The sequence below is a fragment of the Oryza glaberrima genome, chromosome 2, assembly GCF_000147395.1.
Source record: "Oryza glaberrima chromosome 2, OglaRS2, whole genome shotgun sequence".
Lineage (NCBI taxonomy): Eukaryota > Viridiplantae > Streptophyta > Magnoliopsida > Poales > Poaceae > Oryza > Oryza glaberrima.
The window spans coordinates 31,222,585-31,237,223 of NC_068327.1; the positions used below are offsets into that span (position 1 = coordinate 31,222,585).

Genomic DNA, 14,639 nt, shown 5'->3' on the forward strand with positions numbered 1-14,639 from the left:
CTCTGAATCTTACAAGCAAAGCCAATTCCGCAATTCCCACGACTTGGTACTCGGAGATAGCGGTTGGTCGTAACGGGAGCAGTTAGCCAGTTACCGATGACGCCGTCTCGATCGCCGCTCGGGTCGCTCTCGGGGTACGGGGAGGGTAGTCGGCTCCACGCCGTTATAAAAGGCCCTCATCCGCAACGCGGGTCTCTTTCCGGCGTCGCCTTGTCACTCGCTCGCCACCACCCCTCGGCTCCACGGCGAGCAGCGCACCGGGTCCAGGTCAAAAGCGCACGCACCCACCTCGCACGGCCGCGTCGCCGTCGTCGCGCGTGAGCCCCCCGTGCCTAGTCAAACCCCACCACGAGCAGAATCCCCCAATCTTCTCGCGATCCGCTCGCTCTGCTGCTGCGCCGCGGGAGCGCGGGGGAGGAGGAGGAAGAGGGAGGGGCACTGGCCATGGCGGCGCGCCAGCGGCCGCGGGCGCAGCTCGCGCGGATCAACGCCATGAGGCACTCCTACACCGCCGCGGGGGACGATGGCTCCGGGGACGACGTGTGTGGGGAGCTCGACTACGGCGGGGGCGAGTACGCGTCGCAGACCAGCTTCCGCATCCGCGGGGGGCGCGGGGCCGCGGAGGTCACCGCCATCTTCCGCAAGCTGGGGCTCTCCGGGCCCGAGGACTTCACCATCCCGCCCGCGGTCTACGCCGCCGCCATGTCCCACCTTTCCAGCTCCGCCCGCCGCCGCGCGTCGCTCGAGGTGGCTTCCCCGCCGGAGCTTCTAGAAGCTTCTCCAGCCGAAGCCGCGGTTCCGATGAATCGGGAAACAGTCGAGAAGGGGGAGGAAGCTGGTCCGGCCCCCAAATTGGTTCAATCAGAGGTTACAGAAGTTTCCACACGAGCTTATGCAAATGCAACGCCTGCAGCAGAATCGAGCATCAGAGTAGTAGCTCCATCGGCCACCAAATTTGTTCAAGCAGAAGCTATAGAAGTTTCCACACGATCATATGCAAGGCCTGCAGCGAGCGTCAGATCAGTAGCTTCTAAACGAGCTCTGCTGAAGCAGGATAGTGCAGACGAGGACAAGGAGAAAGGTAAATTGGTCAGATTGGATAAATCACGAGAGGAAATTAGAGGAGAGGTGGTTGTGGAGGCGACAAGGGAGACCACCGGTGCCTCGGCTCTGGTCGTGGAGGCGACAAGGGAGTCCACTTCACGTGACATCGAGCATTTGATTTCACCCTCTCCTCACAGGCGGTTTAGGAGAACCATCACGTCCTGGCTTAAGGGAGAGCATCTCGGGAGTGGATCGTTCGGGTCAGTGTATGAGGCTATCAGTGAGTAAGTATCGATCTGCCTACTCTGTCTTGACGATTGCATAATTCGTTTTCATTATGTTTGTTAATATGTTTGCATTTGCTACTGTTTTATGAGAGGAATACAACGAAGAAAGAATATCAATGGTTTTGGACTATGCAGAGAAATCAGAATATGTCATCTGTCTAGTTCACTTAATTGTTGGTATATCAGAAACTGAGTATTAGCTTCATGTGTCCACCGAACTGAGATTTCACAAATTGGCTGCATCCATTTCAACTTGTTGGGCTATTTAGTTTTATGCCGGGTTGAATGAAATACTTGAACATACTGATGCAACATATTATCTGAATCATGCGGCTAGCTAAATTTCTTACTCACTGCTTTTACACTTCATTTGGCAATTTACATTATTTAGGTGAACCCTTGTGTAGTTCTTTTGTAGCACTGCGTGGATTCCATCTAAACCACTCTTGGAAAATATAACTTCTGTCAACAGTTACTATATAGCCGTGCCTCGTTTTGTTAATAAAAAGCTTCATAATCGACTTTTAACATTTATTTTACAGTGACGGTTTTTTCTTCGCTGTCAAGGAGGTGTCATTGATTGATCAAGGGATCAATGCAAAACAACGCATTGTCCAACTTGAGCATGTGAGTTACCCTGTTTCAAACATTATGTTTGTTATTGAACTATTTAATATCCAAGCAACAATTGTTTTGTTTCAATCCACTGAGAATACTGGTGAATCATTTGGTTCCAGGAGATCTCTCTGTTGAGTCGTTTGGAGCATGAAAACATTGTTCAGTATTTTGGAACAGACAAGGTAATCCTCCTTTCTTATAGATGTTAATTCCATTAAGATTACAGTTGTGAATGTATTCTTTTCGTTTGATTTTAATATTATGTTGCTTTTACTCTGCTAGTTATCTTCATGTAAACGACAGTTGTCTGACTTGAGTTGCTGATTTCGACGTTTACGTTTACTTTGTTGGATAAACATTTTGCAGGAAGATGGAAAACTGTATATTTTCCTTGAACTAGTAACTCAAGGCTCTTTGGCAGCTCTATATCAAAAATACCGTTTACAGGACTCACAAGTCTCAGCGTACACAAGGCAGATTTTGATAGGTTTGAACTATCTACACCAGCGGAACGTGTTACACAGGTGCATTACTATAATGCTCTATCAATGTGATAGTGTACTCTAGCTTAGATGTTTTTATTGTTTAGGATTTGCTCAACTGTATTCTTGCTGGCCTATTGATACCCCGTTCTTTCCTATGTTACCAGAGATATTAAATGTGCAAATATCCTAGTGGATTCAAATGGATTAGTTAAACTGGCAGATTTTGGGCTTGCAAAAGAGGTATGTGCTCTATCAAATATCTGATGTAATCAATTTGTCACTAGACTACATGTTGCCCTCACTCTTTCTAATTTGGCATGTCCCAGATGTCAATTTTGAGTCAGGCAAGATCTAGCAAGGGAACTGTTTACTGGATGGCCCCTGAGGTTAGTCTCACAGTTATGCTTTGGTCCTTTTTGTACAACCCATTTACCTTACGCTCCTATTCAGAAGAGTGTAGGTGCTTTACCATTTTATGTTTTAAGCATATTTCTATGCCTGATCTATTATGTTCATATTGTTCACCTCTTTATACTTGTAAGATGTTGCATGGACACATAATTGTATCTCTGTGGTCAAAAAGTCACGGTCTTGCAAGTTCAAGCAATATTTTGCATAAAGTGGTATGTGTCTCCATATTGTACCGAGCGTGTAAATTTGCTGATAGCATGTTCTCATTCAGGTTGCTAAGGCTAAGCCTCATGGACCTCCAGCAGATATATGGAGTCTTGGCTGCACAGTTTTAGAAATGCTGACTGGCAAAGTTCCATACCCTGATATGGAATGGGTGAGTATATCTCGTCTTACTTTCCAGTAACAGCATCCCATTTTTAAATACCAAATGCACTGATATACGCGGGCTGCACGCTATTTAATTAAAGGAGCAAAAACATTGATGACAACTTCTTCATGTTGATGACTTGTTTGCTTACATCAGTACGTATGAAGTATATCTTTTTGGGAAAATCAAACATTAGTTTCATCAGGAAAATTTGGGTAGTATTGGATTTAAAAATGTCAGTAGGAAAATTAAACATTTCTATTCAGAACTGCAAACAGCAAATCCACTGTATGTTGCTGTGTTAATTTTCTTATTATCCGGGAATTTGTATTATTACTGTCCGTGATGCAGTCTTTTCTTCTGCTATGTAGACGCATGCTTTGCTTAAAATTGGTAGAGGAATACCACCAGAAATTCCAGCTACACTGTCAGAAGATGCTCGTGATTTCATAATGAAGTGTGTAAAAGTAAATCCAAATGATCGGCCATCTGCTGCTCAGCTGTTGGACCATCCATTTGTCCAGAGATCACTGCAACATAAAGGCGCCTAATTACTCTTGTGTTGCTAACAAACTTGCTTGTACATAAGCTGGTCAGTATTCCATTCTTTCTCATACAAAAATTTCAAGAAATAGGGCGCTATGACTATGATCCTGTATTGCAAACATTAATGGATTTCTCTCTGTTGCATTTCATAGATTTTAATTTTACCTGTGGAAACAGGAAAGCTGTTGATGCTGAGGATGATCCCAAATCCCTTGCCATGATACTGCGGTAGTTTGTAGGAAGTCGAGCTTACAGCATGTGCAAGCTATATTCAACTGAAGATACCTTTCAGGCTGCTGGATCATGTGAACAGAAGATACCTTGTCAGGTGTTTACTCCGTGCCTTCACAACCATCAGGGTGAACAGTTGGTTGTCCAAAGTTTTTAGTGCTGATTGTCAGGGATTATGAGTTCCAGTGCGAACCATCGAACTACGTTTCATGACTTGGATAAAAACTGGGAAAGGTTCAAAAGGAGGATTAGTGGTATCTCGCCTAGGGGCCTATGGAAGCAGCCAAGCAGGGGACGTAGAAAGCTCAGTGCTCACGGCACAGTTAACTTTTCTGACTGCGTTTCTGTACAGCGTTTTTGTACCTGTAAAGTGGCTTCCTTGTGTATGTCATTGACTGTTGACGAGAAAATCCAATTTGTTTTATAGCCATACCGTGAAATTGTCCAGAAAAATCAGTGTGTTTTGCGATAATTCAATTCATGTTGGACTCCACTCCTGTGACTATACAGATGAGGGGGAATCATAGTGGCAGGACAGCTAAATGTACTGAACTACTGATATACAACAGTTCTCTAATCTAACGTCGGCTATCTTTTGACTTCAGAATATCAGTCTTCTGCATTCTCCAGTCTCCAGGGTCTGAATTCATCCCCCATCCAAGCAATCGATTACATGGTCATAATCATGCCCTGCCATCTCATGCATGAGCAACCCAAGCATCTGAGATATCTCCTCCGCCTGTGGATGCGACCGATCGCCGGAGACGAACTCGTGCACGTCGCCGTCGATCTCCACGGCGCTGTAGCCCGGCCTCTTCCTCAGCCCCCGCGCCTTCATCAGGCTCCGGACCTTCCCGGCGCCGTCCCACTTGCCGACGGCGGCGTAGATGTTCGACAGCAGCACGTAGTTGGCGTCGCCGCCGGGGTCCAGCTCGAGCAGGTGCTGCATCAGCTGCTCGGCCATGCCGACGTCCCCGTGCATCCGGCAGCCGGCGAGGAGGGCGCCGAGCACCACCTCGTTTGGCCGCATCGGCATGGTGGTCACCACCCGCATCGCCTCCTCGAGCCGCCCCGACCGGCCGAGCAGGTCGACCACGCAGCCGTAGTGCTCCATCCGCGCCGCGATGCCGTACTCCGCCCTCATCAGGTCGTAGTATCTTAGCCCCTCGTCGGTGAGGCCGCCGTGGCTGCACGCCGTGAGCACGCCGGTGAACGTCACGGCGTCCGGCTTGAACCCCTCCCTCCGCATCGCCTCGAAGTGCTCGACGGCGTCCGCGCACCGGCCGTTGGCGGCGAACCCAACGATCATCGAGTTCCAGGAGACCACCGTCCGCTTCCTCATTCCGCTGAACACCTGCCGCGCGAGCTCCACCTGCCCGCACCGCGCGTACATGTCGATGAGCGAGTTGGCTATCCTGACGTTGCGCTCCAGCCCCTGCCGGACCACGAGCCGGTGCACCCACATCCCGAGCCCCAGCGCGCCGACCTCGGCGCACGCGGAGATGACGGCTATCAGCGTGACGTAGTCCGGCTCGACACCGTCCAGAAGCATGGCGCGGAAGCAGTCGATGGCCTCGTCGTGGCGCCCGTTCTTGACGCACCCGTCGATGAGAGCCGTCCAGGAGACCTTATCCGGCGCCGGCATTCCGTCGAACACCTCGAACGCGGCGGCGACGAGGCCGTTCCGCATGAGGCCGGAGATCACCGTGTTGTAGGTGACGGCGGACCTCACGGGCATGGCGTCGAACAGCTGGAGGGCGAGGTGGGGCAAGCGGGACGCGAAGTAGAAGCGCACGAGGCAGGTGGAGAGGAGGAGGTGGGAGGGGAAGAGCTTGAGCACGCGGGCGTGGACGGAGAGCGCGAGGCGGCGGGCGAGCGGGGAGGACGGGGAGTAGGCGCAGGCGGAGAGGACGGTGAGAAGGGTGACGTCGTTGGGGACGGGCGCCGCGGGGGAGGAGAGCATGGCGGAGAGCGCAGCGGCCGCCGCGGGGAGGTCGCCCTGCTTCGCCGGGCGCGCGATGGCGGACGTCCATGAGGCGACGTGTCGCGGCGGCCGGCGGCGAGGTTTAGGGGTTGGGTTCTGAGGATGTTGGGGAAGGGCAAGGGAAGGAGGGGCTACGACGGCCATGAGGTAAGGTCTATGGCTGAGGGCTGAGGCATTTCCCCGCGGGCACGTTGGCACGGAGCCTTTGCTCTCCCCTGGTTTCTTCAGGTTTTCTTCAGAATTCATCCCCTTTTATCCTGGTTTCATTAGCATCCCAATGATATGTTGGCGATACAATTCACAACATATATAGATCCTGTTCATTTCTCCAACAAGAGTTGGATAAAGATAAAGATTTTCATGGCACGGTTTTTAAAGATAAAGATTTTCATGGCACGGTTTTTAAACTGATAAACAGTATGTGCCATGCGAAAACTTTCTATATGAAAGTTGCTCTGAAATATCATATTGATTTATTTTTCAAGTTTGTAATAATTAAAACTTAATCAATCATACGTTAGTATCACCTCGTTTTGCGTAAAAAACTTAAATCTTCATCTACATCTTTATCTTCTAACTATGCCTGAATAAACACAACAGTCTGGTTTTCAGTTGAAGACTTTAAGGTACGACGTGCATATGGAGCCACAAAATGAAAATATGCAGAAAAGAGAAAGCAACATACTGCCAATACGAGGGGGCAAGCCATATGCATCAAAACCACAAAAGGAGGCAAATCAAAGTCTAAATGATATTTTTGAACTTCCTTAACGAAAAGAAATTACATACAGCACAAGAAGCATCTTGCACTAGATAATTGCGCACAGCTGAACATAATTCTGCAGTCCAGTTCTTCAGTAAATCTAGTGAAAGTCAGATACAGAAGAAAGTTGCTTAAGGGAGGTGTATGGCTGGAGGGCAGATTCATTGGACCATCGGATCAGGGTTCCCAGCTGCAAGTATGTCCAGCAACGAGTTCTGGGGCTCCAGCTCTTCATGCCACAGTTGTAGTTTGTCTCCAGGGTGAAATTTCCTCGAAACACCATCTGCGTTTATCTGCAAGATTATCATATCCATAAGTTCAAGAATCATTGGTCTTTCAGAAAAGTAATAGCATTATAAGCAAAGATAACAAGACATGCCTCAACTTAAAATTTACTTTGCCACATGCTACACATTTTCAGAAAAAGGAAGAGCTACAAGAAAATGCAATCAAAGCAAATAGATGCCCAACAAGGACATAAGAAAATTTGTTACTAATGCTTCCAATCATCCAATGTCTTGTCTACAATACCCTAACACATTTTAGTAAAAGAGTAAAACAGGTCTGAATGAAGTATAAGGGATATATCACACTGAAATATTATCCATTTTTGGCAAGAAAACCAGTCCATGGAAGTTAAAAAAGGCCAACTTTTTCATTTTAAGTTTCATCTGATACTATATTCTATGGCCATCACAGCAAACAGCATGACAAATATAGCATAGAAATTTACATGTTTGTATGAAGTCAACTAAAGCAATCAGTTCCGGTATCTGATGTTTCAAAATATCTACAACAAGGGAACAGACAATGACAATAAGGACGAAAAAAGGGAGCACTTACAGTGACGGTACGAACAACCCCTCCACTAGCACCATCACGGGCTATAGCAAGGGAAACTACCTTAACCACAAACTTCTGTAAAGATGAAGAGGAAAATTAAGTAATAAGAGATGTGATGCAGCCAGCAATATTATACAGGGAACACTGAAGTGATGGAAAATGATCTTTGCACTCTATGAATCTGGACATATAAATAATTTGTGATATTTTCATTAAATCATGGCAAAAATGCTGACAAACTATCTCTTATTACTCATGGATTACGACTGTTTGATATTTAGATGATGTACCTCAGCTTCTTCCTGGGACATGCCCTCCTTCCATTCGTGGTCAAGCAATCCATAGAGGTAACTAGAGCCTGAACCTGCAAAACTCAGAAATAGCATCTGGTGTCAGGCAAACAGCAAACAGGGGCTTGGGAAAATTTTATAGTCAATGATTATAACAGGGCAGGGTTGCACAGGACAGTGTTGGTAAACAAAAAAGAATGAGGCAAGCTAATTCAAGACATCAACAAATAAAGAAAGAAATGAATCTTGCTAACTGCAAAAGGTTGCTTCTGCTTTGCTTGAAAAAATTAAACTGCTCAGGTAAGTTTGAAAACAAATATCTCATAACTAATTGGCTTATACTATTGAACTGACAAATTATTCTTGTACGATATGTAGATATGTTATATATAGACACAAATGTTGGTGGGAAATATGTTTCCCATTAGATTACTCTGAGCCCAATGAAGAGACATTTGCCATAATATATATACCTCCGATTGCAAATGGTTGCCTCAGAATTGTTCCACCAAGGGGGACTGAGAAAATTTGGCCTCCCTCATATTTATCCCATCCACCAACAATCATGCCAGCTTGCAGCATGTTCTGAAAAATAAAAAAAATGGTAAAAAAAACCATTGCGACAATAAAACAACAACTTAAAATCGTGTATCAGAGAAACCATTGCGACAATAAAACAATAACTTAAAAAATCGTGTATCAGAGAAAGAATTTCATCTCATGTAGTCATGGAGTTATTGGATCGCAGAATGCTATAGAAAATATACCTTGTTCTGATAAGCCAACAACCTAATTAAGTTGGCTGCAACTTTCACGGTAGCTGGCTGCCCAAGCTGAATTCTGAAAATGGAGGGAAAATTTAGCATGAACTGTCTTGCACATCAAATGTTTCCAGTAACTAGTAGAACAATATATATGAAGAGTTCATTCAACTTCTTCCTATTCGCTTCAAGGGGACAACTTACGTGTGTTGGTGGAGAAAATAGCGTACATAATCGGAAATTACTTGTGTATCAGCAGCCTGTGAGACAGAGAGAAACAAATATTTACATGTGAATACTACTGGACTCTTGGAAATGCCTTAGCTGATAATAATTAGAAGCCGACTACTAACAACTACAGAATAAATGAATCAAAGTAAAATATTGACAATGAGAGTGTAACTTATGAGAGGGCAATGAATGACTGGGAAAACCGATCAAGATGACATGACACAGTATAACAAAAGAACATATATAACTTGATGAATAGGAAGCTCGTGATTTCCCAATATCTTATGGCCACAGTACAATGAGACAACATGAAAAAGGAGTAAAGTCCCTAATATAGATACTTACAGATCCAGAGCGGCAGATGTACACATTGTCAGTTAGCTGAGTAATCTTGTCCGACGCACGGTTTGCCACATACATTCCTAAGAATTAATACCAGACAACAAAGGGTATATTAAAGGAAAGTAACAAAAACCAACATAGTACGTCAACATAACATCGATTTCAGTTGGTTCAGAACATGCACATCTAAGATAACAAGTCAGAACATCAAAATCATCTAAGAAAGCTTGTTAATCATGTAGACACGAGACCCAAGGTTCTAAATTTCCAAAACAGCAACATCACGCTAAACACCAATCGTGTACACTTTTCTGACTCTTCACTCTTCAGGGCCAAACGAGAACTATACGGACAGAAAAATACAACTGGAACAATTGGTGTTGTTTCTAGTTTCCTCTAATGCTACAGTCACGATTTTTTCACATATCTGCCATACAAGTTTTAGCACGCATTCTACTCGTCACATACAGATTTAAGCAGGATAAATTAGTGGTAAGAAGCAATTTTCCATCAACACTACATTACGTGATCCACTGTGCACGCTATATATATATTACAACTAATAATCTCATAAGTCACAAACCTAAAACAGTAAAACTTGAATCAGGATCGCAGAGGCTAACAATCACTACTCCTATTCCCCCCATCCCCCGCGATTTTGCATCAAAATTGGGCCCGCGACGCCACCGGCTCCACGTTAAACCCCAACCACATCAATGGAAGAGATCTCCCGCATCGGGAGGTGTCGAGGCATACCGGTGCTGGTTCTGGAATCGGCGGCGAGGACGACGCCGCCGTCGTAGCAGACGCCGACGATGGTGGTCCCCATCCGGTGCTCCCCGGAGGTGGGATTGTCTCCCGCTGCGGCGGAGGGGGCGCCCATGAGAGAGGCGTCCATGGCTGGCCGGGGGCGGGGGCGAGATCGGCGGTGGCGGAAAACCCTAGCTTAGCTGCGCGGCGGCGAGATGCGAGTCGAGGCGCTCCTTTCAGTCGCGCGAGCGAGAAGAGGCCAGACGGCGAGAGAGCTGTGTATGTTACGGTTTTGGGCTCTGGTCTGGCCTCCCCCGCAAGAAAGAACACGAAACGGAGACGAGACGAGGACGTGACTGGGTCGGAGTTGTCGCGTGCTGGTGCGGTTCGACCCGATGGCCCCACGAGCCGGTGCAACCACATACCGACTTCCCGAGCCCGACCGAGGTCGGGTCGGAGATGACGTCAGCTTGACGTAGTCCGCATCGACGATGTCCCACAGCATAACTCAGATTCAACACTACTTACTTCCAAAAAAAATAATTTACATAGTATATGATGTAACATATACTACGAATCTTAACAACTTGTATTCCCTCCATTTTAAAATATAAGAGCTTATTTGATATGTAGGGAAAAACAACAATTTTAGAGGATTTTAATCATATAAGAATATTTTATATGGATGCCTTTGAAATAAAGGATTGAATTCCTATCATTTTAAAATTCCTATGAAATGGACAATCCTATATAGATTTTGAAGAAAACTTGAAAAGAGCTCTAATCTATTGAAGATTTTCCCTTGAGCCTATCCCTCTCATCTGACTCATATGTTTTCATGCATTTTGCAATCCTTTATTTTGTAGTTGAATTCATTTTCGTTTTTTCCATGCCTGCGATCCAAAGAGTCCCTAAAGGATTTTGATCGAATGGGACACATCTAACACTATAAATTTGGTTAGAACATCCTAGTTCTACTAATTTTGATAGAACATCTTAGCACTACGAAATTGGACAAAGCTATTCATAATAATATGATGTGTCCCATCTAACTAAAATCACTTATGTTTTGGGATATAGAGAGTATATTACATCTCATATTATGTTAACTTATTTTGGGATGAAGGGAGCAGAGAAAAAAAAAGTTGCAATGTACTCTACAAAAACAGCATTGGAGGAAACTGCAAGCACTAAACAGAAATCACAACCACCTTACTGTAAACAACTGAGGAGGAAAGCAATACACAGAAATCAAATGCATTGATTAAAATCGATATACATATTTCACCGGTTGATCCATACAGCAAAACTGGAAAAAATAACTCTTCAATTTAGTATTTACAAACCAAGACTCTGTACATCACCTGCTGAATGTTTTACAGCCATTTACATGTACATACATCAGACGACCCATACTGTACATTGGCAAGAAAATACGAAATTAATAAATCGAACATGTTGGCATTACAATTTACAACTTTACATAGACCGATCAACTATGCCTGAATAAGTACACCAATCTGGTTGTCAGTTGAAGTCTTGAAGCCGCAGAGAAAACTCAAATATGCAGAAAAGAATAACTAACATACCCCCAATATGAAGGACAAGCCCCATATGCATCAGAGCCACAAAAAAGAGGCAATTAAAGTATAAACGATATTCTTTTTGAACTTCCTTGATGAAAAGAAATTACATATCGGAAATGAAGCATCTTGCACTTGATAATGGTGCGCAAATGAACACAACCAAAAACCTGCTTGGCTGCTTCATCTGACGTTTCAACAATCAAGTTCTGCTCATGCCAACAACCTACAAAGCTGAGCAACCTAAGAAAAACACAGCCCTTCTTACAACAGTCAAATCTGATCCATATCTGACAACAACGTTGGAAGTGTTATTGTCCAACCTGAAAACATATCAAGGCTTTTCTGTCGTGCTGGTAGACAGATCCAATCTCTCAAACCTCAGTATTAATTCTAATGAATTTGGACTTCATATATTCTACCACAAGCTCATTCCAGTCTGACAGGGAAGCAAATGGCAGCAAACCAGCCAAGCATGGGAGAATAACCGACAGGACAGTATAAAATGTGTATCGGCGAACCCGAATTGGTAAATCAGACGCCTTCGTTCTGTCAGTCACTGAAATAGGACCATAAAGCATGCGGTATAAAAGAGATGGCCTGCTGTTCCCAAATAAATGGATGAAGCAGAGAATCTCCCAGAAAAAGAGCCAGACATTTCCATCCCCGCCTAGTGTGTCAACGCAGAACCTTCCAACAGAACCACAGAGAACTCCCAATAACATAACATTGAACGTTATTGGCATGTTTGGTCCAGTCATTGCGGAACGCTGGAATATCAACCAAGCAATCAAGAGAATCATTAACATGCCAAATGACATCCTTGTTGCTGCTATTAAATGACACCTGAAAAACAGCAAACCCGAATTGAAAGCTGATACTGAATTTGGCATCCACCAAGATTTAGGTTCCTGCCAAAAAAAAAGTGGGTTAAAGAGATTAGTTCATAGCACAAATATTTACTAGCAGTTAGTAGCGAAAAATGATGGGACATACCCTTGAAGCCGCTGCACAAGCTGCAGTAACAGCAGTTATCCGCTTGTACGAATAAATATAGGTTCCATAACCAAAACAGACAGACATAAATACCACTGCAGTAAGGAGCAAATCTATAAGCCTCCTGAGGAGTTCAGCATGTCTTGTGTCCTCCATTTGCGTCCTAAATTTTTCCTCTCTGAAAGAAGCTTTCTGAAATCCCATAGAAATTTTGATCTTCTCTAGCATGTGTGAGTATGAGCTGAGAGCTATCTGAGATTGCTTCAATTGCAATTTCCTCATGTTTAGTCCTATTTCAAGTTCCTTGAGCTCATTTGAACGAGTCTGCTCATTCAGAGATCTCTCAAATACATTAAGAATGTGCCTATCAAATTCTGGACTAGCTTTATTATGAGGTAGTTTAACCAACTGCTGATCGGTGCCCGCATGAAGAATGATTTGATTATCCATTGAACTTAACGATGTACTCTCCTGGATATCATGTACCGGCCTTTTTGAATCAGCACCACTCAATTTGATTTCAGCAGCAGAAGTACCATCTTCGTGAGAAAACCGAGAGTTATCTTGCTCATAGACAGGTGTCTCATTAATTAAATGAAGTGTCCTCAATGTACTTCCAAATGATTTCTCAAAGTTTTTCGTGAAGTTGTCGAATCTATCACCATATATCTGCAGAATAACGTAAGTCAGATATGTAAAAAAACCTGTCTAAGTGTAATCGCGGACAAGGAAATGAACCATTCATACATTTGTCAAGGACTCTTTCACTGCTGACGTGCACATCTGCATCAAGATTCAGAGTTAGCATACCTGAAGTTCTGTTATAGTCCATGGCCATCATTTGTAGAAAGGCTAATTACATGAACTGTGTACCTTTGAAAGGAAATCAGGTTGTAATCTTCCTTCAGAGCAACTGCTTCTATTAAGGACCTGAAACAGGATAAGGTCAGTTCTTGTTAATTACGAGTAAGAAAAGGTTAAACCATACAAGCTGAATCCATGCTTCAGAACCACAGTTCTCTACTGGAGAGCCCAAGAAATTCATTTGATTCATTTTTGTAAATAAACAACTTCATTTTAATTTGGCTTGGATGTATTTCATCATCCTAATGGCGAGACGATCATCCAGAGAACAGAAGGATTACATATCTGAGCCTACGCTTCAAAACACACGCTTCTGTTCATTAGTGCCGTCCCATGTAAATTTGCTTAATTCAATTTGGTTATATAAACGACTTTAGTTGAATTTAGATGCAATGTGAAAAGACGCCCAAAATGAGTTCCGGAGCAAAAGAATATCTCTAATTCTCCATCCTAAATTCATAATCCAATGACCGTCCCAGCAAGGCAAGAATTGGGTGAACCACATGAGGAGGGTAAAAACCGAACCTTTCCGCCGCGACTAAACAAGAAACCAGTCAAGAATCGAAGCGAACGCGCACCTGGGCAAGAACCGCCGCGAAGGACATCCCGAGAGGCAGCGCGAGGTCCTGCGCGCCGTCGGCGGCGCCCCTCCCATCCCCTCCAGTCGCAAGCAGCGGTCTCCGGAGCCTCTGCCGCCGCCGCCGCAGGCGCACCCCCTTCTGCAGCCGGGACGCGGAGCCGTACGACGACGCCGACGAGGACGCCCCGCCGGACTCCGGCGAGCCACCGCCGTCGCAGCAGGCCTCGTCCATAATAAGGGAGCGTGGCGGCGAGGCAGAGGCGGTAGGGTTTAGTTGCCGCGCCGCAATTTCTTCGCCTCGACCGGTGCGCGACCCGCTCTCCGGTGGGCTTCTCATAACGGGAGAGAGAGAGAGTCTAGGAAAGGCAAGTCAAAATGGGAACGCGACGCGGAACGGCTTCGGGGTCGCGTCGCGTCACGGTGCGGTTTACGTTAGCCGTTAAGCAATCTCGGGAATTCTGAGCAAACTTTGTGCCGTTTTGTGCGTGTATATTAGGCTTTTGGCCTGGTTTCCATTAAGGAAAAATGTTGTAAGGAAGGAAAGCAGTGTTAAATTATTATAGGAATATTATTTAAACTACTGGTGTTGTAGTATCCACGAAGTTTACCGTGTCATTTGAAATTTCTAAGAAGGTTTCACAAACTTTTTCCGAAATATTT

General features: G+C 44.9%; 4 protein-coding genes across 5 annotated transcripts; 1 reads left to right on the forward strand and 3 right to left on the reverse strand.

Moving 5' to 3' along the window:
• Positions 1-213: 213 nt before the first annotated feature.
• LOC127762191 (mitogen-activated protein kinase kinase kinase 1-like) lies at positions 214-4,402 on the forward strand. 2 transcript variants are annotated; one of them, XM_052286596.1, is made up of 9 exons: positions 214-1,328; positions 1,874-1,958; positions 2,069-2,131; positions 2,316-2,473; positions 2,599-2,674; positions 2,761-2,820; positions 3,117-3,221; positions 3,587-3,807; positions 3,914-4,402. In XM_052286596.1, exons 1-8 carry the CDS (start codon positions 445-447, stop codon positions 3,764-3,766), a joined length of 1,611 nt encoding a protein of 536 aa, XP_052142556.1. In that variant the 5' UTR covers positions 214-444; the 3' UTR covers positions 3,767-3,807; positions 3,914-4,402. The 2 variants fall into 2 exon arrangements, with proteins under 2 accessions (XP_052142556.1, XP_052142555.1); XM_052286595.1 differs by having other exon boundaries at positions 3,939-4,402.
• A 143-nt stretch (positions 4,403-4,545) lies between these two features.
• LOC127762192 (pentatricopeptide repeat-containing protein At1g05750, chloroplastic) lies at positions 4,546-6,553 on the reverse strand. Its single transcript, XM_052286597.1, has one exon. The coding sequence runs from the start codon at positions 6,220-6,222 to the stop codon at positions 4,639-4,641; it is 1,584 nt and encodes a 527-aa protein (XP_052142557.1). The 5' UTR covers positions 6,223-6,553; the 3' UTR covers positions 4,546-4,638.
• Positions 6,554-6,686: 133 nt separating this feature from the next.
• LOC127762193 (proteasome subunit beta type-6-like) lies at positions 6,687-10,260 on the reverse strand. Its single transcript, XM_052286599.1, has 8 exons — positions 9,963-10,260; positions 9,210-9,286; positions 8,838-8,893; positions 8,640-8,712; positions 8,346-8,457; positions 7,873-7,946; positions 7,583-7,657; positions 6,687-7,032 (listed from the first exon to the last, which is right to left on the reverse strand). The coding sequence occupies exons 1-8, from the start codon at positions 10,102-10,104 to the stop codon at positions 6,901-6,903; spliced, it is 741 nt and encodes a 246-aa protein (XP_052142559.1). The 5' UTR covers positions 10,105-10,260; the 3' UTR covers positions 6,687-6,900.
• Positions 10,261-11,604: 1,344 nt separating this feature from the next.
• Positions 11,605-14,348, reverse strand: LOC127761196 (protein CPR-5-like). The gene is made up of 5 exons (XM_052285443.1): positions 13,978-14,348; positions 13,409-13,465; positions 13,283-13,318; positions 12,536-13,204; positions 11,605-12,450 (listed from the first exon to the last, which is right to left on the reverse strand). The coding sequence occupies exons 1-5, from the start codon at positions 14,314-14,316 to the stop codon at positions 11,914-11,916; spliced, it is 1,638 nt and encodes a 545-aa protein (XP_052141403.1). The 5' UTR covers positions 14,317-14,348; the 3' UTR covers positions 11,605-11,913.
• Between the last annotated feature and the right edge of the window lie 291 nt (positions 14,349-14,639).

Excerpts from the sequence above, each read along its gene's own strand:
- LOC127762191 (XM_052286596.1), top strand. The coding sequence starts at position 445 with ATGGCGGCGCGCCAGCGGCCGCGGGCGCAGCTCGCGCGGATCAACGCC. Across the intron at positions 1,959-2,068 it reads GCATTGTCCAACTTGAGCAT|GAGATCTCTCTGTTGAGTCG; the intron begins GTGAGTTACCCT and ends ATTTGGTTCCAG. Across the intron at positions 3,222-3,586 it reads CATACCCTGATATGGAATGG|ACGCATGCTTTGCTTAAAAT; the intron begins GTGAGTATATCT and ends TCTGCTATGTAG.
- LOC127762192 (XM_052286597.1), bottom strand. The coding sequence starts at position 6,222 with ATGAATTCTGAAGAAAACCTGAAGAAACCAGGGGAGAGCAAAGGCTCC.
- LOC127762193 (XM_052286599.1), bottom strand. The coding sequence starts at position 10,104 with ATGGACGCCTCTCTCATGGGCGCCCCCTCCGCCGCAGCGGGAGACAAT. Across the intron at positions 7,947-8,345 it reads GCAACCATTTGCAATCGGAG|GTTCAGGCTCTAGTTACCTC; the intron begins GTATATATATTA and ends TGAGTTTTGCAG. Across the intron at positions 7,658-7,872 it reads TGTCCCAGGAAGAAGCTGAG|AAGTTTGTGGTTAAGGTAGT; the intron begins GTACATCATCTA and ends TCATCTTTACAG.
- LOC127761196 (XM_052285443.1), bottom strand. The coding sequence starts at position 14,316 with ATGAGAAGCCCACCGGAGAGCGGGTCGCGCACCGGTCGAGGCGAAGAA. Across the intron at positions 13,319-13,408 it reads AACCTGATTTCCTTTCAAAG|ATGTGCACGTCAGCAGTGAA; the intron begins GTACACAGTTCA and ends ATCTTGATGCAG. Across the intron at positions 13,205-13,282 it reads TGAAAGAGTCCTTGACAAAT|ATATATGGTGATAGATTCGA; the intron begins GTATGAATGGTT and ends GTTATTCTGCAG.